The sequence below is a fragment of the Oryzias latipes genome, chromosome 9, assembly GCF_053564925.1.
Source record: "Oryzias latipes strain Hd-rR chromosome 9, Olatipes_Hd-rR_3.1".
In the NCBI taxonomy this organism is placed as follows: Eukaryota; Metazoa; Chordata; class Actinopteri; order Beloniformes; family Adrianichthyidae; genus Oryzias; species Oryzias latipes.
Genome location: NC_136245.1, coordinates 2,342,906 through 2,370,065, shown reverse-complemented (window position 1 = coordinate 2,370,065; position 27,160 = coordinate 2,342,906). Strand labels below are relative to the sequence as shown.

The following is a 27,160-nucleotide window of genomic DNA, read 5'->3' as shown; positions in this document are numbered from 1 at the left end:
AAGTTCTCATGTATTGGAAGCTCATTTATAAACACAATTACAGTCCACACAACACTCCCATATGGAACTGCAGATACATCACTATCAGAAACAAATCCATCTTTGTTCCAACATGGTTTGAAAATGGAATTTGGTCTTTAATGCATCTTCTTAATGACAATGCCACTCTCATGTCTTTTGATGATTTCACAGCTAAATATGGTTCACTAACGAATAGAAAAGATTTTGAAAAAATTATTAAGGCCATTCCTCAAAATGTTGTGAGCTCAGTTTCTGATATGTTTCATAATGACATCTACAGACATCCTACTGTCCCCAAGCTTCTGATTAATGGACACAACATAGCAACTGCCAAACTCCCAAACCTTCAAATCAGAGAATATTTTAATGTAACGTCATTTCCCTACATCTCAAATCCAAATTATATAACCCAATATTTTAATCATTCAAAAAAGAAACAAATACGAACTAAATATTTAAAACTCCCCATTCCTCCTAAAGCCAAGGAAGTTCACTTTAAGACCTTTTCAGGTATTTACCCTTCCAAGGAATTATTAAGAAAACGGTTTGGAATTCCTGAAAATTGTTGTTCTTTTTGTCATGTGGAGATTGAAACAACTGAGCATCTTTTCTTTGAATGTTTTTATTCTGATGTCTTTTGGAATAGTTTACATTATTGGCTTTTCCCCAAGATTCCACTTTTAGCAGACTTTTCTATTAAGGATATCATTTTTGGGTTTATTTTAGAAAACAAGAACACAGAACTTCTTCTGAATGTTGTAATTATTTTGGGTAAATTCTATATACATAAATGCCGTTTCCTTAAAATCAAACCATTTTTTTCTACATTTCATAAAGAACTCTGCTCTTTTTTTTCATCTGTAAACTTCATGGAAAACAAACTTGCTATGGAACTTCAAAGTATCATATGTAAATTACAGCTTCTTGATAGCCCCCTAAGTTAAGATTAATTACAATGTCTATGTAACCCCCCCCCCTTTTTTTTTTTTTTAAATTTATTTTTTATTTTAATGTCTTGTATTTATTTTATTTTATTTTTCTGTATTATTGGTAAAAAAAAATTATATTGTCTTTATTCTGGAAAAAAAAAAATATCAACAGTATTCGAATTTCAGAGAAGCAAAAAGCAATCAGAACATTGTCTGTATGTGATAGATTCAGTATTTTTTCATAGAGTTTAACCCCCTGGCTTATTTCTATTTCTACTCGTGTTCCTCTGTATGTTACAGATGTTTATTTGATATATGCTGTTGTGTTTTTTTTTTTGATTGCATACCTAAAAGTACTTTCTTGTAAAATGGCATAATGTGCAATAAAGTTGTTAAAAAAAAAAAAAAAAAAAAAAAAAAAAACTTTACTGTCGCAATGTTGGCTGAATAGAGGAAGTGACGTAATGTTTGCGCATGCGCAGACTGAGCGGGCAGCCGTTACAGACACTGGATGAAACGCGGCGGGCGTTGCTCTGCGTTTAACCCTTAAGGTTCCGGACGTGAACCCTCCCGCAGCTGCGCCGTGCGTGTCTCCTGTCGAGGCCGGCCAACAGACGCGGAGACCGGCAGCAGCGGCAAGCCTGACCCGACCTCGCTCCATCTGGATCCCCGCTGAGTTACAGGACTTTTTCCCCGGCTTTGTCAGGATTTTGGGAATTTTATGGCGCCCACCATGGGAGGGTCTGAGTGACCGCATCGGCTCCGCCTGGGTTCGGCTCTTGATGACTCGGAGGCCCCGAGGAGCCTTGCCCGCGGAGCCCCAATACAGGTCTCGGACACCGGAGAGGAGTGGAGGAGGTAGGTGTTGGCTGTGGGAGATCTCCATTCACGTAAAAGGCTAAAATTAGACGTGTTCGTTCACATAGTAGGAGGTACTGATGAGAGCGTGGCGCCACCGGAACCGACACCGGTCCCGCTGAGTGTTTAAAGCCCGAACTCAGTCGAATGTTTTGTGCTGGGGGAGAAGCTAGCCCTTTGCTAGCCTGCTAGCATTCTATTGTCACTGCTAACTGCTCCAACATGCTAGCTTAGAAACGGAGCTGCGGTTCCGACAGACGGGTCGCTTTCTCACACACAAACGGCGGTTCTGGTGTCTCTTTGTGTGACCAGTTCGAAAGTATAAACGATTTAATAATTTATATCTGTTCTTGATTGTTGTGATCTCGTTAGCATGCTAATGCTAACACCGAGACTGCTAGCCTTGGTTCTCCTCTGGTCCAAACAGGAGAATAAATCTGACCCCCCCCCCCTCTCCCCGTTTTCGCTCGCGCGGAGTTGACAGCGGGCTCTCATGGGGGGGGACGACACACAGCATTGTAACACCTTATGAACATTTGTGTTGTTGCTTTCCTCCGTCGGAACTTAGCGTTCCGCACGCTGGTTGGTCGGTGGTTTAAATCCTGCGCACAGGTGTCTCTGCTCGTACAGGTGACTACAGTCCAGTTTGCTCCTGCTGCCGGTTCTCCTGAAAACGGAGCAGATGGAAAATTATGCTCTCGCGCGCGTGACAAAGGTGCTGAAGCCCACGCGCCGATGCGAACACACTCAGGTGGAAAAATTACTCAGTGGCTGAGCGTTTAGTGTGCAGAAAACTGCCTGGTCCTCAAAGTCCGCAAACATTTGCCCTTTGGTGTGTTCATCAGATCCGCAGGAGATTCAGCTCCGTTCTTATCAGCAAGTTCACACCCAAGGTCATCCTGAGACCCTGCAGAGAAGCTGCAGCTCTCCTCCTGGGGTTGCTGTGATCCCCTGCAGGCTGTCATGGTGTCCTCCGTCTGTGAGGAACCAACAGGTAGCAGTGAGGCTGCTTTGGTCCTGAACATCCACTGGGGAAGGAGCTGAAAAGTCTGCCTTTAACTGGAAGAAATGTCCGTCCCAGCAGAAAAGATGCAGCGGCATGTGTGGACGGACGGACGGAGGACATCCATCTTTCTCCATGAGGATCAGGAAAGAGCAGCCAGCACACGGCGTCTGGTTCTACCCGGGTCTGTGAACGTCTTTTGTTCAGGGTGGATGGAACCGGACCGAACCCATCCTGTGCAGTTCTGCTGGAACGGCTGCATGGCAGGCAGCTTGACCTGCGTTTAGGGATGATGAGGGGCGCTCTGCGTGTGGCGGTCAACACGGGAACAGACCAGTCACAGTTGACCTGCTCAGAACAACGCTTATGAGTGATTTTAGATGATGCTTTCATTGATGGGTCAGCGGTCAGACTTGTTTGTCAGAACTATGACTCATAAAAAGATCTCCTCTTACATTTTAGATTTTGTTAAAGTGTAATAGCTTTATATTTATGACCTATTAGGTTTTTATCCAGACGACTGTACAACCAAAGCTAATCTTTTTTGTGGCTCTGCGTGTGGTTTCTGTCCATCAGGGAGACCTCAGAGGTCTGCCGGCGTCTCATTGGGTCTACTCCTGCGTTGCAAGGGATTGTGGGATTGGGCTTTGAGCGGGGCTTCACATGTTTTCATTATCGACCGCTGTTCTTCTAACATGCGGTGAGGAAAAGTTTAGTCTGCTGCTGTTTGGTCCTGCTTTACTCTGAGTTCTAGTGCTTAGATCAGGATAAAAAAGTGAACAAAGAACAAGAAGTGACAACGGGGACATCTGGTGGCCAAATGAAGGCATAGCAGCCGAGAAAAGCGATGGGAGCACCTGGTTGAGTGCTGTGAGGGGCGGTCAGGTGTGCCGTGGGAAATTTATCAATTGCTGTGAAAAACGTTTAGGATACCAGCTCTGTGTTCATCCAAACAGGACCAGGTTTCTCACTGAGAATATGAAAAGATCACTAAAGACTCTTTACTTTGTGTTTATTTGATTTCTGTTCAATACACTTGGATTATAAACGACGCTGCCGCGATTTTGCCGCAACTTAGGCCAACCGCTCTTATTTGTGGAAAAAGTCTGACCCTGTAAACCATCCTTGGAGGCTTAATCCTATGTTGTGGGTGTCAAACTCCAGGCCTCAGCGGCTCCTGATTGACTAAACAGGTAATCCGTACTAGAGGAGGCGGCAGGATTTCTGGAAAACCAGCGGGAGGCAGGCCCTCGAGTTTGACACCCCTGCTAAATCTCCTCGCTCTAACCAATCAGACGGGGTCAACGACCTCGCTTCCTGGTGCCGACATGGCGTATAAAGTCTCTCAGTTCCAGCAAAAACGGAAGCTGAAGGCCGGGTTTAGCGGTTTAGTTTCCCGCTGTGTCAAACTGTGGAAAAAATAATGAATCTAAAAGATGCGGGTCTGTCTGGCATCAGCGCATCTCCCATGATGCATTGGGTCAATGTGACAGCCTCTCTGCTGTTAACTGTCACGGCGCACAACAAACCAAACATTCAACCGTCTGTTCTAAGCGATTTACTAACCTTCTTGAGGTAAAGGGTTGATTTGTCCTGCAGGGTTTGTGTTGTAATCTCTGACAGCAGAGATTCCTCAGTTTGCTCCAAATCATCATTTAACTGGAACCGCTGCTTCCTAATCATATCTGTAATAATGAAGGACGCATTCTATTTCACACTGAATAAAATTAGGTTAAGTTTAAACAGAAGTACATAAAACCAATGGAATTATGGTTAACAGACTCATTTAACAAAAGCTGAAATAAATATTCTCAAAAATAAAACAAAACTTTTTTTTTGCTAAAGTTACATTTTTGGCTGAGACAAAAGGAAAATCGATTCAACCTCAGCATAATCCATTTTATTTTATTTACAACTAAATGTAATTTTGGTGTAAAGTTCATCAACATTGTTTAAATGTGACAGTTGCTTTTCATCTTCTTAACCGTTTATTCCCTTTCGGGGTCACGGGGTTGCCGGAGCCTATCCCGGCCACTTGGGCGTAGGCAAGGGATGCCCTGGACTGGTCGCCAGTCTGTCGCAGGGTTGCTTTGCAGTTGCTTTTCCAAATACATGAAAACAGTAAAGTACTGATCAGAAAGAGAATCATGGGTTTATTTTTTTTGTGAAGTTGCATAAAATTTCATTTTTCATAAACAGGAGGGAAAAATAGCTGCTTTGATGTTTGTAGACGCCCCTACAGCGTTTAGCTTAAAATTATTAATGAAAACTATTGCAATTTGTATCGCAGGTTTTAAGGGAAGCAGCCACAGATGGAAGTTTGTTTTTGCAGAAACTATTAGAAAATCTGCCAGCAAGGTCCTTAACGCACTGCTTCATCCTCGGACATTTTCGGTTGCTGCTGTGCTTTTCTGTTCTTTTATCTTGTGGTCAAACGTGTAGCTTGGTTCAGAAATGCTAAAAGCTACTATGTTGGTTTTAGCGGCAGAGTCACAGAAAACAAACTGATGATGGAAAACCCAGAACCTGCAGCAAAAGAAGTAAAGAAATGTTCAAAACTGAAGTTTGCTGATCAAAACATAAAAGTTTGATGAGTCACCTGTCTTCAGGTGAATGTGAGAGATTTCTTCCCCATCTTTGTTTGACAGCAGATAACTGCAGAATAATTCTAGAGGCGAGTGTTGGAGAGTTTCAGGCCTGGTGTCATTCTTGTGGTGAGGAGGAGGAGGAGGAGGAGGGGCGCTCTGGGCCTGAATCTTGCAGGGCGACTAAACGGTGAGTCGGCAGGTGACGTCGGGATCAGGAAGGACTCCTGACGGGGATGTTTTTGTTTCCTCATAGCACAGAGGCTGTTCACCTTTGACCCAGCCCGATAACCTGCAGTGATCAGAGCCGCTGCTGATGTGCCAGAAGCAGCCGTTCAGCTGTGGTTTAGCGTCCGCTCTCACTACTCTGGAGTTGTGAGACGTTTGTGGTCCTACACAGAAGTGGGACAAATCAGTCCAAGGATAGGAAGAAGCAGGTAAAACGGCTGATTTGCTGCTGTGTTGTTGTTTTTCTTTATTCTTGTTGCGTCTTCTCAAAACTGTTGTGAAGAATTGGATTGGATTTGTGTAGCTGGTAAACAAAGACGTTCTGAGTTTTTGGCTTGAGAGGAGGCTCTGTCGATGCAGAGGTTTGTCCGTTTGGGGTCAGCCCAGTTTATGATTACATGCTGGTTATCAGCCGTAAAGAATTCCCTCTGCACGTGTTCGCTCATCACGCCAACGTCACACAAACATCTGCAGTTCCAGGCTTTCTCAGAAACCTTCCGGTTTGGGTCATTTTCCTGTTTGTTTCCTGCAGAACGCAGACGTTCTTGAGGATTTGTAGTTCAGTTCAGACGTCTTTGACTTGGATCCGTGTGGAGGTGCGGTCTATGAAATGCGCCGTGTTTGTCAGACCAGAGTGAAACTGAAAGCAGGTTTGGCCGGCGGGCGGGCGGGCGGGCGGGCGGCGGTCTGCTCCCACGGAGACGCCTGACTCAGCTGGGAGTGTTGGATACCCGGTGGAAGAGGTTAACGCCTGTTTTAGTGGGAGAGCCGGTTTGATCACACTGTTGTGCTCACGTGTCGTTCTTCCTCTGTCTGCCCCTGCAGAAGCCTCCTTTTACCGTGTGCGTGTGTGTCTGTGTGTGTGCGTCTGTGTGTGTGCGTCTGTGTGTGTGCGTCTCTGATGCCTCTCTTTGGTGGGTTTGGTTCCAGACTTGTGAACAGACAGCGAGAAAGTTCAGCATTTAAATGTAATTTAAAAGTGAAAGAAAACAAAAACTGTCTGTTGCTCTGTGGAGACACTGACAGCAGATCTCACACCTGAACTTAATCGGCAAAGCCACGCCCCCTGAAACAGCGGTGGGGCTGTCTTTTGTTTCCTTCGAGAGCCGAGCGTGATGGGTGGAGTCAAAAAGAGTTTCCAAGAATTCTCTTCTTTCTTGAGGGAGCAAACGCCTGAAAACGGGAAGAGAAATGACAAAAGTGAGTAAAGATGCTAAATAGATAAAAACTGATAAAAGATAAGACAATGACGTTGGGTGAAGATCAAATGGAAGAAGGTTCAGACAACTGGGGCCTCATTTATAAAACTTTGCGTAGGATTTGCGTCAGAAGTGGCGTACGGATGAAACATAGGACGTGCGTACGCACAGAAATATTCGGAGTTATAAAACCGTGCGCACGCACATCCTACGCATCTTTCCCTTAATAAATCACAACCGATTCTAAATGCAGCGCAGCTTTTTGCGGCTTCATGACACGCCCATAGTTGCCCATAAATAGTCCGTGAAACGCCCACAAATGAATATTCATTGATTGGGAAACCATGGAAAACACAGAGAGGAAATAAAAAAAACGTAACTTCACTCAATGTGACGTAGAAGTTATCGTTGGCGAGGTGGAAAAGAGGAGAAAAGTGTTGTTTGGAGGGCACAGTGTGGGCATTACTAATGCCAGAAAGGCACGTGAGTGGCAAACGGTGGGAGACGCCGTAATGCTGCAGCCTCACAACCTGGGACCGTGGTTAAATAAAAAAGAAATGGTCGGACATCAAAGTCAAGGCAAAAAAACGTCTAGCGATGCATCGCCAGAGTGTCTCTGCCACGGGGGGACACCGGAGCTGACCCCTCTTGTTGAGAGACAAGCGGAAAAAAATGGGGAATCCCTTTTAAGTGGAGTGGTGACTGAGGCGCAGGGGGAGGCCGACGCGCCAGATTCACCGGGTGACACACCCCCAAAAGCCCCCAGAGGAAGTCTGAACCGGCTCATAAGCCACTCGTCCTCTTCTTGCTGTCTAAAGATGCGTTCACTCCGAATTCTTCCATTTGCCACATCTTCTAAGAGCGCCAGATCAGCCATTGTGCGTCATTACGCATTGTGATGGGGCATTTTATTTCCCTCCATTTAATTACATCTGACAAGCTACAGATGTCGGGAATAATCGACATGGAAATGGGAAATTGTTCAGCGCAAATGTAATTTCTTGTTGCTTTCTGAATGGTTCAGACATACGCCATACATTGTTTTATCAAGAATAAAACAAACTAAAGGCATATGCATGAATACCATAATTCTGTAGCTTATGAAGAAATGTTTTACTATGAAAACAACTTTCCCCAGTGGACAATTAATGCATCTCTCTCTATCTATCCATCTGTCTGTCTGATTGCACCCATATCTGCTCCGCCAGACGGACACATTGACGAGAATATCAGTTTTGTACATTATTTCGTTCTGTTAACTATATTATTTATGAGGATGAATTGCACAACATGCCAATATTGCAGAACATATTTCACTTTTCTTTTTTAAATATGTGTTCATTTGAATTTCTGTTGTAATTTTCGTTTGATCTTTTTTGTTTGTTTCACTGCTGATCAATCAAACGGGTGTTGGTGTAGCTGTTAATTGTCAGACTTTCTTTGTGAAGTCTTCATGTTATTTCTGAGAGGCAGTATTGTCATTTTCACTTTCACGTGTTTCTTCCATCTGCCGACGGTGTCGCCGTTTCTCATTTCACCCGTTTTTGTGCGTACGCCTGGGTCAGAGCTTGCGTGGAGGACCGCACATTTTCCCGTCAAGTTTGCTTTTTATAAATCTCAACTATTGCGTAGAGAGTGGCGTACGCCTTCTTTTGTGCGTACGCAACGATTATAAATGAGGCCCCTGTTCTCTAAACCATCCGACCGCGGCCGCCTTCACTGAATGAGACAGAACTTCTGATTGGTCCCCAAAACGAGCCGTGCCGCCGAAATGCAAGAGTCCCTTTGGTCACACCGAGCTGCTGACCCTCAGCTGACCCGTCACCGAGCAAACCAACCGCAGTCGTTCAGTCATCACGTGGTCACTCCAGGCTTTCTGCTTTAGAATCACTTATTTTCTCAATCAAACTAGAAATGACAGTAAAAACATGTTGAAATTAGAAATTCTTGAAGGTTCTGGAGTCAGGCCAGAATCCCAGTGCATCATGGGACACCTTCCAGGCTGTCCATCACGCCGTCTGTACCCATGTGGTCGTTGTTTGTTAGGTAGCTTGTTACAGAAGTCTTCCGTCTGTACTAGTGTGTTGCACATTACCAATAAATGTTTTTATTTTGTAAAGCAGTTTAGAGAAGATTGAACCGTCTGTGATTGGAGCAGAAGATCAGATGTTCTGGAAAACACCAGGCGCTCCTTCACCATCATGGCTGGAAGAACAGCTGTACATGTTTAGCATCAACAGCAGTTGTGTGGCGTGTCGAGCGGTTTCTGGAACAATGCTAACAGGATTCATCAGGATGCATCTTCCTGCGTTATTTGAGTCCAGGTTTAATTTTAAACAGAAAAAACTCGAATCACAAACATTTCTACTCTAGATTTGGAAAAACACAACAGAGGCCGAACGCAGGAAAAGCAGTTTTCACCTCTGTGGATTTCTATTTCTATATTCCTATTCTAATCTTGCAATCTAACCTGAAAACTGTCCATCTTCTTAGCGAGTCATGATTCCGTTCTCGTGTTTGTTGACATTGTGTTTGAACAAACGCATTCACTGTTTGGTGAATTACAAAGAGGTTGAGGGTTTAACTCCGTCTCTGTGTCCCTCAGGAGTCCGTCTGTCGGCTTTTGTGATTGGACTCTGGTTCTGTCCACCATGAACCCTCTGAACCACATGAAGGCCGGACTGACCAACAACCCGCATAGGTACAAACACAACCCAGCATGACGTTTGTGCGACCCTCAATAGAGAAACTAGTTACTCCAAAACTTTGACTCCATGTTTGTTTGCAGAGATTCAGGTGGAACTCTAAAAAACTGAGTTTGGAGTTCACCAACTGTACAGAAATAACATAAAAATGTAGTTATTGGGTTTTTTAGGTCCATTAGAGTCCCACTCTGATCATCTTTTGATCAGGACTCCAAATAGTCGATTGATTATGATTGTTTCCAGATGTTTCCAAAGTTCAGTTCTGCTTCAGTTTCTTTCTGGGTCTTGTGTTAACACCCCCCCCCCCCCCCGCCCCCTTAATGATTGCAGTGACGGGTCCTACCCCTACGACCCCTCCGGCTGGCAGCAGCCCTCCAATCAGCCCACAGGGTCTCTCTCCGTGGTCACCACTGTGTGGGGGGTCACCAACCCCTCGGCCAGCCAGGTATGACCCCAGCATGGACATTTACGCGGGTTTAATGGAGGGGGGCCGTTCTTAATCCTCTCTTTGTCCGTCAGGGCCTTGGAGGAAGCGTGATGGGGCCGGGGGGCAACCCAGGCGGAGGGCCCATGATGCAGGGCCCTGGAGGGCCGGGCATGACCGGTGGACACGGAGGATACATGGGGCAGCCAGGATACGCCGAACCCAACAAGGGCTACGTGAACCCGGGCATGTACAACCGGCAAGGGGGGGGCTACGCTGGAGGACCGGGCGGTTACCCCGGAAGGTGGGTTTCTTCCTGGTTCCCCTTTTTACCGCCTCTTTCCGTTACTCAGGTCAGGTTTGTCTCAATGAGCTTTTTCCGTCCTGAAAGGCCTTCAGAGCAGATCCAATTGCTGAGCTGGTCAGGTCAGAGATGTCACATGACGTCACATGACTTCCTGTTCCTCACCAGGAAGACTCATCTTCTCCTTTCACATCAGCGGAGCAAAGATTGTTATTGAGGGGAGGGTTCACTATGTCAGGAAAAACCGCGACTAAGCAAACGAGTCAGAGTGACCCCACTTTATTTAGGAAAAATGTTCTAAACGACTTAAAATCCAATAGAACAAATTTATTAAGGTTGTGTTTTGGGGAGAGAGTTTAGCTACAAGGATAAACTCGTATAACCACTAAAACTGACTATTTATGAAGTTATATATGAACAAACTTTATACACATTTGAGGTAGAAAGAAAATCAGCAAAACACTTGGAATGTTTGACATGAGACCACCTACATTTATTGAGGCATCTGATTGGTCAGTTTATAACTGGAAGAGACTCTTTAAAAAAGGGATTGGAGCCAGAATACTTCAGAATACTTCACCTTGTGGAAGCCATTCTGTAGCATAATTAAAAATAAAGGTCAAAACAAGAAATGCTTTTTCATTTTATACTTAAAAACTGCTTATTCTATGTCATAATTAAAACGAAAATGCAAAGAGGGGATTGCATTTATTTTTCACATCCACCCTGCGAACATTGTCGCAATATTCAATCCCAGGCGGGGCAATGACGTCAGTGCTTTCTCCGTGTGTCCGGACAGACACAGACACTAGGAGCAGTGTAGCTTTGTATTGGCTGTGACCTTCTGATGACTTTACACAGCTTCTCACGACTACGTAGCAGCATGTCCGCCTTCTGCGGACGCACCGCAGTTCGTCGAAACCCCCGACAAGCTTTTTTTCTTCGGACCGGCAGCCGCCTTTGCAGCGCTAAGCCCCGCGATCCGAAGTTCCCAATCGCGGAAGGCGGAAATGGTGCTACGATCGGAGAAACCATGATATGAATTTGTGTTTCCAGTGGTGTCCAGAACAAAATAAAGGAGGATGGAATTCCCACATATTTACATCCAAGATGCTCATTGGCCGTTCAGAGTTTAAGTACCTCCACGGCTAACGTTTTTAGCGCAAATTAGCCTAATGCTAACCTGTCTACGGGTCCTCCTTGCAGCGAAGAAAAAAGCACTGACTGCACGGATTTAAAAAAAGATGAGCGAGCAGGCCCTAAATAATAATCCTAACAATAAAAGCACATTCAGAAGAAAGTCTCCTGCAGCTTCACGCTGATTTTGCCGTCTGATGACAGCTGGAGCCGCATCACTGATGGCATCAACGGCTAAAGCAGATTTCACCATGCTAAACATCTGCTGGTTGGACCAACACACACTCACACACACAAACACAACAGTCTGTTTTGTGTTACTGTGAGTCAAATCGCGTACATTAGTCAGTCTGTCAAACCAAAGACGGTGGATTCACAATCCACTTCACAGACAGAAAAGACGTGTTTTACTTTCTACACGTCACGTTTCAGTCAAAACGTTGAAAGATTTTCTTTATTAAAATGTCATTTTATTTATTTTTTATCTTTTACTATTTTGTTGGTCAGAGCAGAGAACTATGAAGTTGTTTCTCATATAATGATAAAGCTATAAAAATGTATAAAATTTAAAGGCCCTATTTCCAGCTTTTCTAAAGCCTTTCAGAGTAAACTATATCCAAACATGATCATATATGACCTTTGACACACTGAACACATTTTTAATAGAATCAATTATTTTCACGAGTTCTTGTCCTACCCTGAAGTAAGACGACTCGATCTCTGAGGCTCCGCCTTTCTCTCCTTATGGGTGCCGCCCATTTCTTGATGTCATCCTAGAAGTCTGCCTTTGGCAGCTCGTCTCCAAGAAAACAAACATCCAACCTTTTCTATAGATGGATGTTCATATAAAATAAAAGCGTATAGCTGATCGCCAATAGCTCCACTGAGAAAGTGGGCGTGTCTGTTAGCCTGGGGGCGGGCCTGGCAGCTCAGAGTCTTACTGGAAGGGCGTTTCCTCACTTTGTGATGTCACAATGTGAGGACCCGCTTGTTTTTGTGGATTGGGAGGGGCTGGTACTCACAGAGCTGGTTTTCAGAGGAATACTGCATGAATGGATCACATGACCACTTTTAGGGTTTGTTTATAGTAAGGACTGAATATTATAAAACACTTAAAAAAGTTGCTTTTGTATGAAATAGGCCCTTTGAACAATATGTGCCATCAGTCTGAAGGAATCCTATCAGCTGCAGGCTGTAGTTCAGAAGCAGCCTCCACCCTGCTGCCTGTGGATGGGAACTGAACCGTTAACCTCAGGTGTCTGTCTGCAGTTACCCCCCCAATCACTCAGGCTCCAGAGGCTCCGCTGACTTCACGCAGGCAGCAGCCGCGGCCGCCGTCGCTGCCGCCACGGCCACCGCCACTGCCACGGCGACGGTCGCAGCCATCCAGGAGAAGCAGAACTATGGACAGGTGAGAGAGGTGAAGAGAGTCTTCCTGAAAGTTAAAAAACCCCAAACCCTAAAGATGAGCTGTGTGTCAGATGGGGGCCCCAGCCTACAACAACCAGTTCATGGGCCATGCGGGGCCTCGAGGGGCTCCTGGGATGGTCCCTGGTGCTGCCCCGACCAGGGGTCCTTCTTCAATGGGCCCCATGTATGGCCCTGCGGGGATGTCGCAGAGGGGTCCTCAGCACCCAAACTACGGTCCAGGACCCCAGCAGGGACACCCGAGGCCCCAACAGGTTCTCAAAAGGTCCTACAACCCAGAGGTGAGTCTAGATGAGCTTCAGGCGTTTGATGGCTCACAGCAGCCCTCTGAAACCGTCCACTCTTTCTCCAGTCCTTCCCAGGAGTGGCCCCCCAATACGGCGTCCCAGTCGGCTCCGGAGTGAACTTAATGTCCGGCGGATCCATGCCAGGTTCAAGTGGAGCCAGTCCAGCTGGTCCTGGTCCATACTCCGGTTCCAACATGCAGTACCATCCAGGTGAGGATTCATGCCGGACATCGTCCATGTGGACCAGAGTTTAAGTTCGCCAGAGTTCAGGCAGAAGCAGAAAGCAAAGCAGAAGGTCCTTCAGCTGGTTTATCGTTCCAGACCTCCAACAGCCAGTTCATGGGCCGTGCAAGACCTCACCAGCAGCAACAGGCGTGCATGAAGCCCATGGGCTCAGAGTAAAGCTGGAACTAAAAACTACCGTTATTTCTGTCAGAATTCCCTAAAAGACTACATATAAACCAGGACTATCCAGTGTTCTGGATTTTTACTCAATTCAGACACATGCTTCTACTTTCTTAAAATGTAAACACTAAATATGACGCCATCCATTTGCCAAAATAAAAACCTAATAAATACAAAGATTATTTATGACTCTACTGTGTTCAGATGATGATCACTTTGAGGATTTATTTAAAATAAAGTAAAAAAAAGATTCAATTGACATAATTTCCCTTGCAGGACCTTGTATGTAAGGAGTAGCAGACAGTGATGCACAGGCCTGCGGGGCCCTCTAGTGGTTACAGTGGGAAAATAACAAACACAAGCTTTTATGTTTAAAAAGAAGTCACACATAAATCATACATACATAAGTCACATAGTCTGGAAAATACATTCAAATATTAACACGTGAAGGATTACATGAATGGATTTGGAGGGGTGCACAGTGGTTAGTGGTTCAAATCCCAGCTGGGACCTTTTTGTGTGGCGTTTGCATGTTCTTCCAGTGCATGTGTGGGTTTTTGTCTGTGCACCCCACAGTCTGAAAACAGGCTTGAAAGGTCAAAGTGGCCCTAGGCGTAGATGTGAGACCCCAGATTCTCTGTTGCATTTCGTGGGGAGTCGGTCTCTCAATTGTAGATAGTTTACGTTGCCTCGGTTGCATCTTCGGTCCACCCCCATTCCCCCCACAAAGCTTCAGAAATCCGGCCCCATGTCCTCTTCTTCCTCCCTGAGTTCTTGTTAAATGCATATTTTGTGCCATAATGGATCTTTCATGGTCCGTGGGTGAATTAGTGTTTTCCACGCTGACGTGTTTTATTACATATGAACGTCTCCATTTTACAAGATGCATTCGATAAACTTTTATTTTGAAAGTACAATGGAACTCTTTCTATTTTAAAACATGTATGTGTTTTTTGTGTCTTCGCCCTTTTACCACAAAATTGACGCGCTGACGGACTGAAAATCGAGCTCCTGTGTGAGGTTTGGTTTGCGGTGCTGAGCGACGGTCGTGGAACGCAGACGTGACCACGGCCACGTAAACGTGCAGATTGATTATTGAGCGTTCTATTTCTTATATCAACGGAGACGCAGACGGACCAGTGGGAATCAGCCTTTAGTGTGTGTGTAGGAGTGCCTGTGTGGCCCGGCCACAGACTGGGAACCTGACCCAACAATAACCGGGACGCGACCCCGTGACCTTGAAAGGGACATGGCGGCTTTAGAACATGGATGGAATTTGCATGTCAGGTCTGAGATGGAGGCTCCCAGTGTCTCTAAACGCAGCACTCGCTCATGTTGGGTCTCCATTCACCCGCAGGTCCCGGTGGTCCAGGCCCCGCCCCCCAGCGTTCTGGACCTTCCCCTTCATATCAGAGTCATAAGATGCAGCTTCCACAGTACCCAGGCTCTGGACCCCCCAGTTCACAGTACTACAAGGTGTGAAACATCACACATTGATGCAGACACTTCTGGATTTCTATGTTTTGAACTGCCAACTTTGACAAACTTTCACCTAAACGTGTTTTTTTGTTTATGTTTTTACAGCAGGACCAGTTTAATGGTCAGGGTGGAGGTTTAAACGCTCTGCCTGCAGGGGGCGCTGCAGGGGTCTACAGCTCCTTTAACCAGCAGTCAGGGGTGAGAAGAATGTTGGGATGTAATCAGAATCCACCCCAGCAGGGCGTTTTAGACTTTTCCTTTAACTTTCACTGCTCTTCTATTTCCATATTTCAGCAGCTTCACTGTAACCTTCAGACATTTCTGACTTTCTTTTAGAGTTTTTCTGTTTTCACTTCTATCAGGTTACAGTTAAAAACATCAGAAACGGAAAAATGAGTTCTATTTTTGACTTTTAATGTATGCAGACCTGCTTATCGTAAATCAGTCACCTGTCTGTGTGTCCATCAGCCGGGTCGAGGGTTAACCGGTTACCCGTCCTCCCCCATCTCTGGAAACCCCACCCCTCCCATCACTCCCAGCAGCTCTATGGCCCCGCCCTACATGTCGCCCGGCAACAGTGACGTCAAACCGATGGGCTCTTCTTTTCTACCTGACATCAAACCCAACGTGGCCACCCTGGCCCCTCCCCCACCCGCAGGTATATTAGGCGGTTACTCCCCACCTTTTCTTTTCTTGGAAAATGTCTCAGATTCTTTGAGGGAGGGGGGGGACAGGAAGACCCACTCCGATGAAAACCAAGTTTTTCATTAGGAAAAGCTTAAAATTCCATTTCTGAGTTTCATGAGCAGATGAGAAAATGCACCGCTTATGTTAGTTTGAGGGCTGTAAGCTAGCAGAAGAGAATGTAAACCAATGAGTTCTATCGCTAGAGGAGACACGCCCACTTGGGAAGCCTGGCCGACGGTGGCGGAGCGCGACGCCATCTTGGTGAGGTCGTCTGTACCCACATGACAATGATTTCTATAGCCTCTGGTGGCATCTAAGTAGCTTTAAATATAAATAATAATAATAATTAAATAAATAATAATGTAAATAATGTAAACTCAAACTTTAATGAAAAATGCATAGTTGCAGGACTTTTTACAAACAAACAAAAATATTAAAAATAATTTTTAAGAATAATTTCTAAACATTTAGAAGTTTTAGACCTCTGTGACATGTAATTTAAATTATTTAGAAAAGCCCAACAATAAGTCAATAATAATAATATAAAATCAATAGTAGGTCAATAAAAATTATAAATAATAACAATAAATAAATAAGTCAATAAATAATAATAATGATAATAAAGCAATAATTAGTCAACAAAAAGTCCAAAAGTTAACAATAGATCTCTGATTCATGTTAGTGATCAATTTATGTAACACAGATGGTTTGGTGTCGTGTTTCAAGCAAACAGTCTGGCCTCAAAATCTGTTTCCACAAATGTTCTGAACATATCCAGACTGTATTACTAGTTGGTTCCACAGTGATCCATCTGGATTAGCTCTTTTTATTGCTAAGGACCACTTTTTCCTGAAGTCTGAATCCATTGGAAACCTGCAAGAAAAGTTCAGTCACTGAGTCAGAAATGTATAAATCTATATTACTATAATAGTCTAGTCCTAGTATACTGTATATAGGTTTAACACAATAAAGTTTACATATATGTCAACAGCTAATTATACGTACATCATGCAGCATGTTGATAATAGCCCTGCAGCATCATACATGTCAACATGTGTTCTATTAATGAAGCCCCTGCAGCATTAAAAGAAAAGAATTATAGTCCTTACCTGTGAAATGTTCTGACTTCCTCCTTCTTGGACTAATTTCTCAGAAATTGAAACCCGGACAATGAACGGGTGTTTTGCAATAAATGTGTTCACATGCACTGCAGCTGACTTGACCTCAACAAGATGGCGGTGCTCTCCTCCCATGAGGAATGATGTTTAGCGATAGAACTCATTGGTGTAAACAGATGATTGACGGGAAGTGGGGGCGGGCTGATTTCATGGAAATGGTCCCGCCCACAACCTGGAGGTGAATCTCTCCTGAACTGTCCTCCTAGAACCGGTTCTGTCCTGAGAGCCCAAAGCAAACCCCGGTGAAGGGGGCGGGGCATCTATCAGCATTCCTGCCCCTACTTAGTGAGTCTCAGTGAGACGGAAGCCTTCAAGACCACATCTCAAAGTTCAGGATTTTTCCTAGGAAGAAGAGGAGCATTCATGTTTAAAAAAACAGTTCATATTTTTAACCCTTGTGCTTTCTTGTGGGGTCAAAATGACCCCCCCCCCCCCCCCCTTCCAGTGACGTGTTCTTCCTACCATGACAAAGGTGGATAAAGGTGGAAAGATTTCATGTAATCCATGGACACCAGTGAAGATCACAAATCATTGAAGAAAAAAGGTTCAGAGCACTGTCTAGTGGGTCTAGATGACCCCACTCCCAACGTTAACATGCCTTTTATAACAGAAGGGATAAAACAATTGATGACAATCAAAGGTTGAAGATTTCAGTTTCCCTGACATGGAAGTCAAAGTAAGAAGTTTTTATAAAAATACATAAACTTATTTAAAATACCTCAAGGCACGTTAACGTTGGGAGTGGGGTCATCTCGACCCCACAAGATAGCACAAGGGTTAAAGGAATGAACAGCGGCGTTCATGAACACAACACGAGGAGGATCTGCAGCTTCATGTGATCCTTTGTCGGTGGTGATGTCACAGGAAGTCTGCAGTCTGGTAACCCGAGCGACGACCTGCGGCTGACCTTCCCCGTCCGAGACGGCGTGGTCCTCGAGCCCTTCAGGCTGGAGCACAACCTGGCCGTCAGCAACCACGTCTTCCAGCTGCGCGAGTCCGTCTACAAAACGCTGATCATACGGTGAGGAGTGCACGCCGCTGACACGTCGCAGCAAAGCATGCTGGTCTCACTGTGACACTTTGAATACAGTTCCTTTCAAAATAAAATCCATCCTGTCAAATTAGATCTTCAAACATTTTTCTATCTATTGATGGACAGTAGATTCAGCTTTTTATCGTCCTTTTAGATTATCTGACATGTGAAAATCTAAACTTAAATAATAAAACTTAATAGCAGGAAGAAATGAACCAAAAGTCACGATCGAATGGAATCATTTGCCTTTTTCTTTCAAAGCCAGAGAGCCTCTGTGGCCTCTGGGGCCTCGGGTTGCAGACCCCGGCCTTAGACTTACCTTTAGGTGCTCACTCTAGGAACCTGGAGCAGCTCTGTTTAAATGTTTAAAGTAAATCTTTTATGTTTACATCTATTTGTGACCAAACTTTTTGTTTTTCAACGGCATGTTGGAATCAACAGCTGCTGGACAAACCCACACTAAAGAGTTTTCTTGTAGATCTTTGATTTCCCTTCATTGATGTTGTTGGTCTCACTGTTGGAGCTCGCCGCCTTCAGAGCAGCGACCTGCGTTCAGACGTCTCTGTCCTGTTGGAGCTCAGATCTTCAGAGCATCTTTCTGTTTCCAGACCCGACCTGGAGCTGCAGTTCAAGTGTTACCACCACGAGGACCGGCAGATGAACACTAACTGGCCCGCATCGGTGCAGGTCCGGCTTTTTGTTTTTGCTATGCTGATGTTAGCTTGCTCTTGTGAGGGGCTGTAAATGTGAATGAAGGGTTGATGGGAAATTATCAAAAGGCTAAGTTTCTGCCCTCATCTCAGGCAAATTTCTCATCAAGCCCTGCAGGTCTGCAGAAACTATGTCCTAGAAAACAACACAGGCTTTTTGATTATGGCTAAAAACTGCAACATCATAGTTAAAAGACCACTTTACGCTTTGACAATAGATCAAACATAGCTGGAGTGGGACTTTAAAGAGTTCAGATCTTCTGTTGACTGTTTTTAATCCTGGTCTTTACTCTCTTGCTCCCCCTGCAGGTGAGCGTCAACGCCACTCCCCTGACCATTGAGCGTGGCGACAACAAGACTTCCCACAAGCCTTTGTACTTGAAGCGCGTGTGTCAGCCGGGCAGGAACACCATCCAGATCACAGTGACGGCCTGCTGCTGCGTAAGAGCACGCCACGCTGCTGCAGCCGGAGGGCGATGAAGCTGCTCCTCTTCGCTCTAACGCAGGTGTCTGTTCACAGTCCCACCTGTTCGTGCTCCAGCTGGTTCATCGGCCGACGGTGCGCTCGGTGCTGCAGGGACTGATGAAGAAGAGGCTGCTGCCAGCGGAGCACTGCGTGACCAAGAGTGAGTTTCCCAGAATCCCTTTAGCCGTGCAAGTCATGTGAGCAGTCACGACTGCTCTGTTGTTGAATTCAAATGACTGGTTGGAGATTATGATGAAGAGGAGGAGCCTCTGCTTAAACTCCGCCCCCTCCTCCTGTCTCCAGAGGAGTTGATGGATGATGATGACAAACGGTTCGTGTTTTTTCTTGTCTTTCAGTAAAAAGGAACTTCAGCAGCGGTTCAATTGCCGGGACCCCAGGGTTAAATGGAGAGGACGGCGTGGAGCAGACCGCCATCAGAGTCTCGTTAAAATGTCCGATCACTTTCCGCCGCATCCAGCTGCCCGCCAGAGGCCCGGACTGCAGACACGTGCAGGTGAAGCCCTCAGCCAATCGAAGGCTGCGATGTTGGAGCAGCAGAAACTGCTGAAGTGTGACCATTGACTGTATAGAGAACTGGACTGAGCGGATGTGCCGTCACCCACAGAAGACGCCTTATCTCTGGCTCCAGCGAAATGAAGCAAATTCAGTTGCCATTTTTCTGTCATGGGGTTGCCACAGAGTTGGAGCCGGTCCACATTGAGTCGGTCTGACCACGTATCTATAGCAACCGCTGTCACCAGTTATGAGTAGGCTTGTTCACATCCCTTTCACAGGAAAATCTGTCAATCAAGGTGGGGGCCAGCGGGCACCACATGCTTTTACGGAGGTATCTGATTGGTCCGTTTATAATTTGAATAACTTGCGACTAAAAAAAGATTTGAACATTTAAAAAAGAGGATTATCAAGTAAATGTTCAAAAGGTATCAGATCCAGAATGGTTCCTCTGACCAATAGAATGAAGGAGTAACTGCTGTTTCTATGGAAGTCTATGGGATTTTGGCTTCTTGGAGCCACTTCCTGTTTGAACACAGGGGGGAGGAGTTACTCAGTCCAGTTCTCATATACAGTCGATGGTTGTGACACAGACCACATGGCTGCAGGTTTTCACAGCCGTTTCTCATGTTTGCAGTGCTTCGACCTGGAGTCGTACCTGCAGCTCAACTGCGAGAGAGGAACATGGAGATGCCCCGTGTGCAAGTATGACCTCACTTTCACGTCCCACCACGATGAAACCTCATCCTCTAATGTCCCATGATGAAACCTCATCCTCTAATGTCCCACGATGAGACCTCATCCTCTAATGTCCCATGATGAGACCTCATCCTCTAATGTCCCATGATGAGACCTCATCCTCTAATGTCCCACGATGAAACCTCATCCTCTAATGTCCCATGATGAGACCTCATCCTCTAATGTCCCATGATGAGACCTCATCCTCTAATGTCCCATGATGAGACCTCATCCTCTAATGTCCCACGATGAGACCTCATCCTCTAATGTCCCACGATGAGACCTCATCCTCTAATGTCCCATGATGAGACCTCATCCTCTAATGTCCCACGATGAAACCTCATCCTCTAATGTCCCATGATGAGACCTCATCCTCTAATGTCCCATGATGAGACCTCATCCTCTAATGTCCCATGATGAGACCTCATCCTCTAATGTCCCATGATGAGACCTCATCCTCTAATGTCCCATGATGAGACCTCATCCTCTAATGTCCCACGATGAGACCTCATCCTCTAATGTCCCATGATGAGACCTCATCCTCTAATGTCCCATGATGAGACCTCATCCTCTAATGTCCCACGATGAGACCTCATCCTCTAATGTCCCATGATGAGACCTCATCCTCTAATGTCCCATGATGAGACCTCATCCTCTAATGTCCCACGATGAGACCTCATCCTGTAATGTCCCATGATGAGACCTCATCCTCTAATGTCCCATGATGAGACCTCATCCTCTAATGTCCCATGATGAGACCTCATCCTCTAATGTCCCATGATGAGACCTCATCCTGTAATGTCCCATGATGAGACCTCATCCTCTAATGTCCCATGATGAGACCTCATCCTCTAATGTCCCACGATGAGACCTCATCCTCTAATGTCCCACGATGAGACCTCATCCTCTAATGTCCCACGATGAGACCTCATCCTCTAATGTCCCATGATGAGACCTCATCCTCTAATGTCCCATGATGAGACCTCATCCTCTAATGTCCCATGATGAGACCTCATCCTCTAATGTCCCACGATGAGACCTCATCCTCTAATGTCCCACGATGAGACCTCATCCTCTAATGTCCCACGATGAGACCTCATCCTCTAATGTCCCATGATGAGACCTCATCCTCTAATGTCCCATGATGAGACCTCATCCTCTAATGTCCCACGATGAGACCTCATCCTCTAATGTCCCACGATGAGACCTCATCCTCTAATGTCCCATGATGAGACCTCATCCTCTAATGTCCCATGATGAGACCTCATCCTCTAATGTCCCACGATGAGACCTCATCCTCTAATGTCCCACGATGAGACCTCATCCTCTAATGTCCCATGATGAGACCTCATCCTCTAATGTCCCATGATGAGACCTCATCCTCTAATGTCCCACGATGAGACCTCATCCTGTAATGTCCCATGATGAGACCTCATCCTCTAATGTCCCATGATGAGACCTCATCCTCTAATGTCCCATGATGAGACCTCATCCTCTAATGTCCCATGATGAGACCTCATCCTCTAATGTCCCATGATGAGACCTCATCCTCTAATGTCCCACGATGAGACCTCATCCTCTAATGTCCCATGATGAGACCTCATCCTGTAATGTCCCATGATGAGACCTCATCCTCTAATGTCCCACGATGAGACCTCATCCTCTAATGTCCCACGATGAGACCTCATCCTCTAATGTCCCACTCCAGCTATAGTTTTGATCTATTATCAGTGTTCTCAGTGGTCTTTTAATTATTATTAATATGACTTTTAAAGTCAAAATCAAACAACCTGCCGTTTTCCAGGACTTGGGGGTTGAGCAGCCCCGCCCCCCTTCCCTTCCCCTTTAAGAGCTCAGTTTGCACAGTCCTCCTGTGTAAGCTTGTAGCCCCAAGCTAACATTAGCCACACAAAAAAGGGTGAGCAAAGTTGGAGCTCTCCAGCCGCACAGTTTTGAGGAAGAGAAGGGAGACTTTGGCCCCGCCCACGCCAGTCGCTGCGTCACAGACCATAGCCTTTTCAACCTGCAGCTTCTCCTCTGCTCCTGGTCTGTCACAGTTTGAATGAAGACGAACTCAAACGGTTTAAATCTCTAATTATTTTAACATGTCCTCATGTCAAGCTTCCCCGTCAGAGGTCAGACTTCCTCTGAGATGACATGACAGTTGACTCTGTTTTGACTGGCTTATCTGTGGGGGGATCACCCCCTGCCCCCCTACAGATGGGGAAGAGTTGGGTCAAAGGTTAACCGTGATTCAGAAACTCTTCGTCCTGAAATGAAGCACACAAACCTTTGCAGCTGCATTTCTGTCTGTCAGAAACAAACTGCATCCACTGCTGCCCGAAGAAGAAGTCTCTCTTGAAGCTCTCCTGGGGGTAGGAGTGCAGTACTGGAAACGGTATCGTTTGTTGCCACGGTGATGGTCAGAGGGGCTGCATGCGCACACTGGCAGCCCCGCCTCTGTCCGTCTGCCCCAGGTGATGGTAGCTACAGATGTAGCCACAGCTGCCCCTGGGGCAGCTGTGGCTACATCTGTAGCTACCATCACCAAGTATGAATGAGCAGTAAATGAATACTTCTACAATGTTTCATCTATTTCAACCATCCAACTACTAAGATGTTTACCTCTTTCAGCTTTTTCCCGCTGTGACTTTTGCTCCTTCAAATCCTTGAACTTTTCCAGATATTCCAGGATTTCTGCCTCCATTGAAACACATGGGAAATCCTTGGTGCAGAAGCTCGCTGGTTCGATACCCGGCTCTGGCATTTTTCATAAAAATATATTTTGCTATTGTGCTGTTTTCACTGATAATTTCTTCATTTTTTTTGCCAAATATTATCCTTTGAGTTTCATTTTAATTCATCACTACAGCATCAACCCTGCAGCGTCTTCTGGATATGCAGCTCCTTCTAGTTATTCTTCTTCTTATTGTTATTATATAAAGGAAAATAAATAAAGCTTCCAGCACTGTAAAAAACAATGGTTGTATAATATTAACAGGCTGAACGGTCAGATTGATACAAACACACAGAGATAGCTCACTTCTCCCTCCTCGTTTTCACACAGGAAAGTATTGATCAAATCTTAGCGATACATCCATCCCTACAAAGGGGTTTTACCGAGTTCAGATTGAGATGGGCTGTTCCACTAACATGAGGTGAAGGTGCAGGAGCAGCAACACTCCTGGATCACGGGGGCCGTGAACGGTTTAAACCAGAAAAGCAGGCTTCTCTCTGTGTTTGGCTCAAAGTGCTGAACGCGCATCGACACGTCTGCTGTGTTTGCAGTAAAACGGCTCTGCTGGAGGGACTGGAGGTGGACCAGTACATGCTGGGGATCCTCATCTACGTTCAAAAGTAAGAGACTCCTGCAGAAACACGTGAAGCCACCTTTTCCTCGTCTTTGTGCAGTTTGTCCAAACCAGAAAGAAAAGAGCTGCTTCCCAGAGCATCGCTAGTGAGACTGTTCATGTTTGCAACGAATGTCTGACAGCAGTGACACGGATTCTCCCCTAAGAGGAGCTATAATGTTCCCTGAAGCCATCGTTTCAACAGCTGAGCAAACAGATCGCGTTTATGGATCTTCTGACACACAAGGTGTTATTAGTATAGGCTACACTGTATTTCCATTGATTATGTTGTTTACAGTTTTTACTGGACTGGGTGGAAAAAGGGAACCAAAGAAAGGGAAGAACAGGGGGGGGGGGGGGGGGGGGTGTTGAAGATGTTTCTGGAGGCTTATCGCCTTTACTGTCAGGTGGAGGTGTTGGTCATGTGATGCATTCCTCTGCGTGTTCCCGTCACCCACACAGCTCAGACTACGAGGAGATCACCATCGACCCGGTGTGCAGCTGGAAGCCGGTTCCGGTCAAGCCGGACCTGCATGTGAAGGAAGAGCCGGACGGCCCCGTTCTGAAGCGCTGCAGGACGCTCAGTCCCAGTCACATGGTCCTGCCCAGCGTCATGGAAATGATCGCGTCTCTAGGCCCCGGCCCGCCGTCCTCCTCCACGTCCACGGCGCCGCCCCCCTCCTCCCCGATGGCCTACTCCTCGTTACCAGCAGGGGGCGGCAACTGCAGCAACACGCCTGATTACGCCGGTCCGGGTGAGTCACATGACTCAAACAAACAAACAAAACGCTCGTCCATAATTTTCCTTATTGTCTTCAGCGTGTAAGGGGTGGGGGTGGAGTCTCCGTATGTATTTTTGGGGGGGTAAAGATGATGTAAGCATGCATGCATCAGCGCGGACACGCCCACTGCTCATACTAACGTGCATTTCCCTTCTGACCAAAATCCACACGGGGTGACGGCACGCCAGGTTACAGCCCGCCGGCTTACGGCCCGCCGGCTTACGCCCCACCGGTTTACGGCCGGCTTACGCCCCCCCGGTTTACGGGCTGCCGGGTCACGCCCCCCCGGTTTACGGGCTGCCGGGTCACGCCCCCCCGGCTTACGGGCTGCCGGGTTACGCCCCGCCAGCTTACGGCTCGGGGATCACTATGGCTGTCGTCTAGGACCTGAGAACCATCATCCAATCAGATCACAGAAACTCCAGTAAACGTTTTTGAAAATCTCTTCTAAAGAAGCATCAGACGGAGAGTTTTTAGTGTCGCTGTAAGATGAGTGTTCTCTGGATGACGGGTACAAGCGAATTAAAAAAAATAAAATATCCTTGCGTGTATTTATATATTCAAAATGTTTAGTTGTTTTTGTTTTATAGTAGAAAAAAGGTTTTCGGTATTGACCTTCAAAATAAAAGCAGGAGTTTGGTGGTTTCCTGGTTTCAGAGGTTAAAACAGCTGTCTGTGTGTGGGGGGGGTCATGTTGGCATTATTAATCCTTTGATGTTGGCCCCCCCAGTTCCGTCCTTTCCTTTCTCGGACTTCGGCGGTCAAACTCCTGGCCTCGGTGGGGACTTCTCCTCCTCCGGCCCTCCTCATCTTTCTTACCAGCCTGAGCTCTCCAGCAGCCTCCTCCCCCCGGACAAGCCCCCGCCTCACTCACTCACCCCGCAGGTACAGCAGCTCCTCTTCGTCGCGTTTGATTCCTGCAGTGTTTCTGCTTTCCCTCGTCATCCATTCTTGTTTTTTGGGGGTTTTCACTCGTCCATGCTCCGCCCCTTCTTTCCTCTTATCTGCTGCTGTCTTCCTTTTTTCTCTCTTTCCTGTCTCTCTTCATTAATCACATCTTTCTTCTCCTTTGTCCTCTTCCTCCTCTCCATCTTCCTCCTTTGATTTTATTTTCACTAGTCTCTTCTTTGATGTCTGGTCGTTTAAACTCCATTTCCCATGGTGCCTCTCTCTCGCAGCAGCAGTCGCAGTCTCTCCATGGCTCCAGCAGCCAGATGATGCAACGCGGCATCCAGAACCCTCGTGCCCAAGGAGACGGTTCCTTCGGGCTGGGGGGCTCAGCAGATGTTCCTGAACCTTCTCTAGACGTGAGTAGGCCCCGGTTCTTACCCATAATCCCATCTGGCAGAAGCTTTAGGGATCTCTCCTTCTTAGGTTGTGTGTTGCCGTTTTTGCCGGGTCTGAACCAGCCTGGAAGAAATGTTTGAAATACAGAAAAGGTTTTGTGAAGTTTTACTGCTGACCCGTCTTCTCTGCAGCTTCTGCCAGAACTCACCAACCCAGACGAGCTGCTGTCGTACCTCGGGCCTCCGGACCTGCCGAGCCACGACAACAACGACCTGCTGTTGCTGTTCGAGGACAACTGAGCCCACCGCGTGACGGGCTCGGACCCAGACGCCGCCATCCCAAACGGACTTTTCCTGCCATGCAGCCGCCAGGAAGGAGGAGGAGAACGATGAAATATTAATGTGACCATGAACTCCATAGTGACTCTATTTCTGTGTTTTTTATTCTGTGTTTTGATCTTCATCTTCATTCCTGAGCGACTTCATCGGGGGTCTGAGTGGAGTCGAGGGGTTTACTGTAGAAGCAGTGTGTGGTTCTTCAGAACCGGAGCGCCGCTGCTCCAAACGGTTTGGCCATCACGTGGGAGGAGCTGCTTCCTGGATTCAGCCGCGTTTTCCCGCCAGAACTGCAGACGAGCACAAGTGTTGCATCCGACCCGGTTACCGTGACGACCAGCACAAAAAGATGGTTGGAAAGGGCCGATGCAGAGAAGCAGAGACAGGAAATGAAGCCGGTGTTTCTGGTGACTTTTTAATGGACTTTTATGAACGAGTTTGTCCCAAATCCACATCCGATTGTTGCGTAATCGGCGCGTGACACACATCCGTCTTTAGAACATGGTTTCCAAGGTGGATCGGTTCCACTGCTATGATCCGTTTTTAATGGCTTTTTGAACAGGTGTCTTTTAACTCTGGATGAGACCGATTCTGCTGCAGTTCTGCACTTTCGTGGGTCGAGCGGCGTTCCATCGCCGTCTCAGTGGCCTTCCTGCCACTCGCTGAACCTCTGGAGTTCTGGCTGGGTGTCGCTGTTCACCCATCAGAACCACGTCTGCAGGACACCCGGCTCGGTGGACATTCTGTCCGCATTCAGACTGGAAGTGAGACGGGTGCTACGATCAGCCTCACGCCTTCGTCCTCCTCATCGTCGTGCTTCTGTACGTTGTGACGTCCAGACTGTCGTGGTGCGTTCAGGTGTTCATCATGACTGTGTGATTCAGTAATAACATGAATAAGAAGAGTAATAACTTTGTAATTTAATAAACACACACTGGAAAGACGCTCTGCCTATCTGGGGTTTTCTGTTCAGGTGAAAAGGTTTTCAGGTTAAATGCGACCTTTTGCTCCATAACTTTTACTGGTCCGACCAAACGTGACGTTGCCCGCAGTAAAGGACTCGCCAGCCAAATAAGGTCAACTCCGTCA

At 46.4% G+C, this 27,160-nt stretch overlaps 1 protein-coding gene across 8 annotated transcripts; it reads left to right on the top strand.

The window, feature by feature from the left end:
* The first annotated feature begins 1,402 nt into the window (after positions 1-1,402).
* LOC101171921 (zinc finger MIZ domain-containing protein 2) lies at positions 1,403-27,015 on the top strand. 8 transcript variants are annotated; one of them, XM_078952435.1, is made up of 22 exons: positions 1,403-1,808; positions 9,429-9,524; positions 9,859-9,973; positions 10,048-10,256; positions 12,663-12,804; positions 12,875-13,102; positions 13,174-13,318; positions 14,871-14,989; positions 15,098-15,190; positions 15,355-15,384; positions 15,461-15,650; positions 17,722-17,878; positions 18,499-18,577; positions 18,910-19,041; positions 19,121-19,226; positions 19,423-19,580; positions 20,217-20,284; positions 23,606-23,674; positions 24,130-24,422; positions 25,180-25,334; positions 25,631-25,756; positions 25,928-27,015. In XM_078952435.1, exons 2-22 carry the CDS (start codon positions 9,475-9,477, stop codon positions 26,033-26,035), a joined length of 2,772 nt encoding a protein of 923 aa, XP_078808561.1. In that variant the 5' UTR covers positions 1,403-1,808; positions 9,429-9,474; the 3' UTR covers positions 26,036-27,015. The 8 variants fall into 8 exon arrangements, with proteins under 8 accessions (XP_078808561.1, XP_078808558.1, XP_011478014.1 ...); XM_078952432.1 differs by having other exon boundaries at positions 25,628-25,756; XM_078952433.1 differs by lacking the exon at positions 1,403-1,808 and adding an exon at positions 5,649-5,833 and having other exon boundaries at positions 25,628-25,756.
* The last annotated feature ends 145 nt before the right edge of the window (positions 27,016-27,160 follow it).

Bases quoted from the DNA above. Each gene is read 5' to 3' on its own strand.
- LOC101171921 (XM_078952432.1), top strand. From the start codon at position 9,475: ATGAACCCTCTGAACCACATGAAGGCCGGACTGACCAACAACCCGCAT. The intron at 12,805-12,874 runs GTGAGAGAGGTG...GCTGTGTGTCAG, and splicing joins AGAAGCAGAACTATGGACAG to ATGGGGGCCCCAGCCTACAA. The intron at 17,879-18,498 runs GTGAGGAGTGCA...TTCTGTTTCCAG, and splicing joins TACAAAACGCTGATCATACG to ACCCGACCTGGAGCTGCAGT.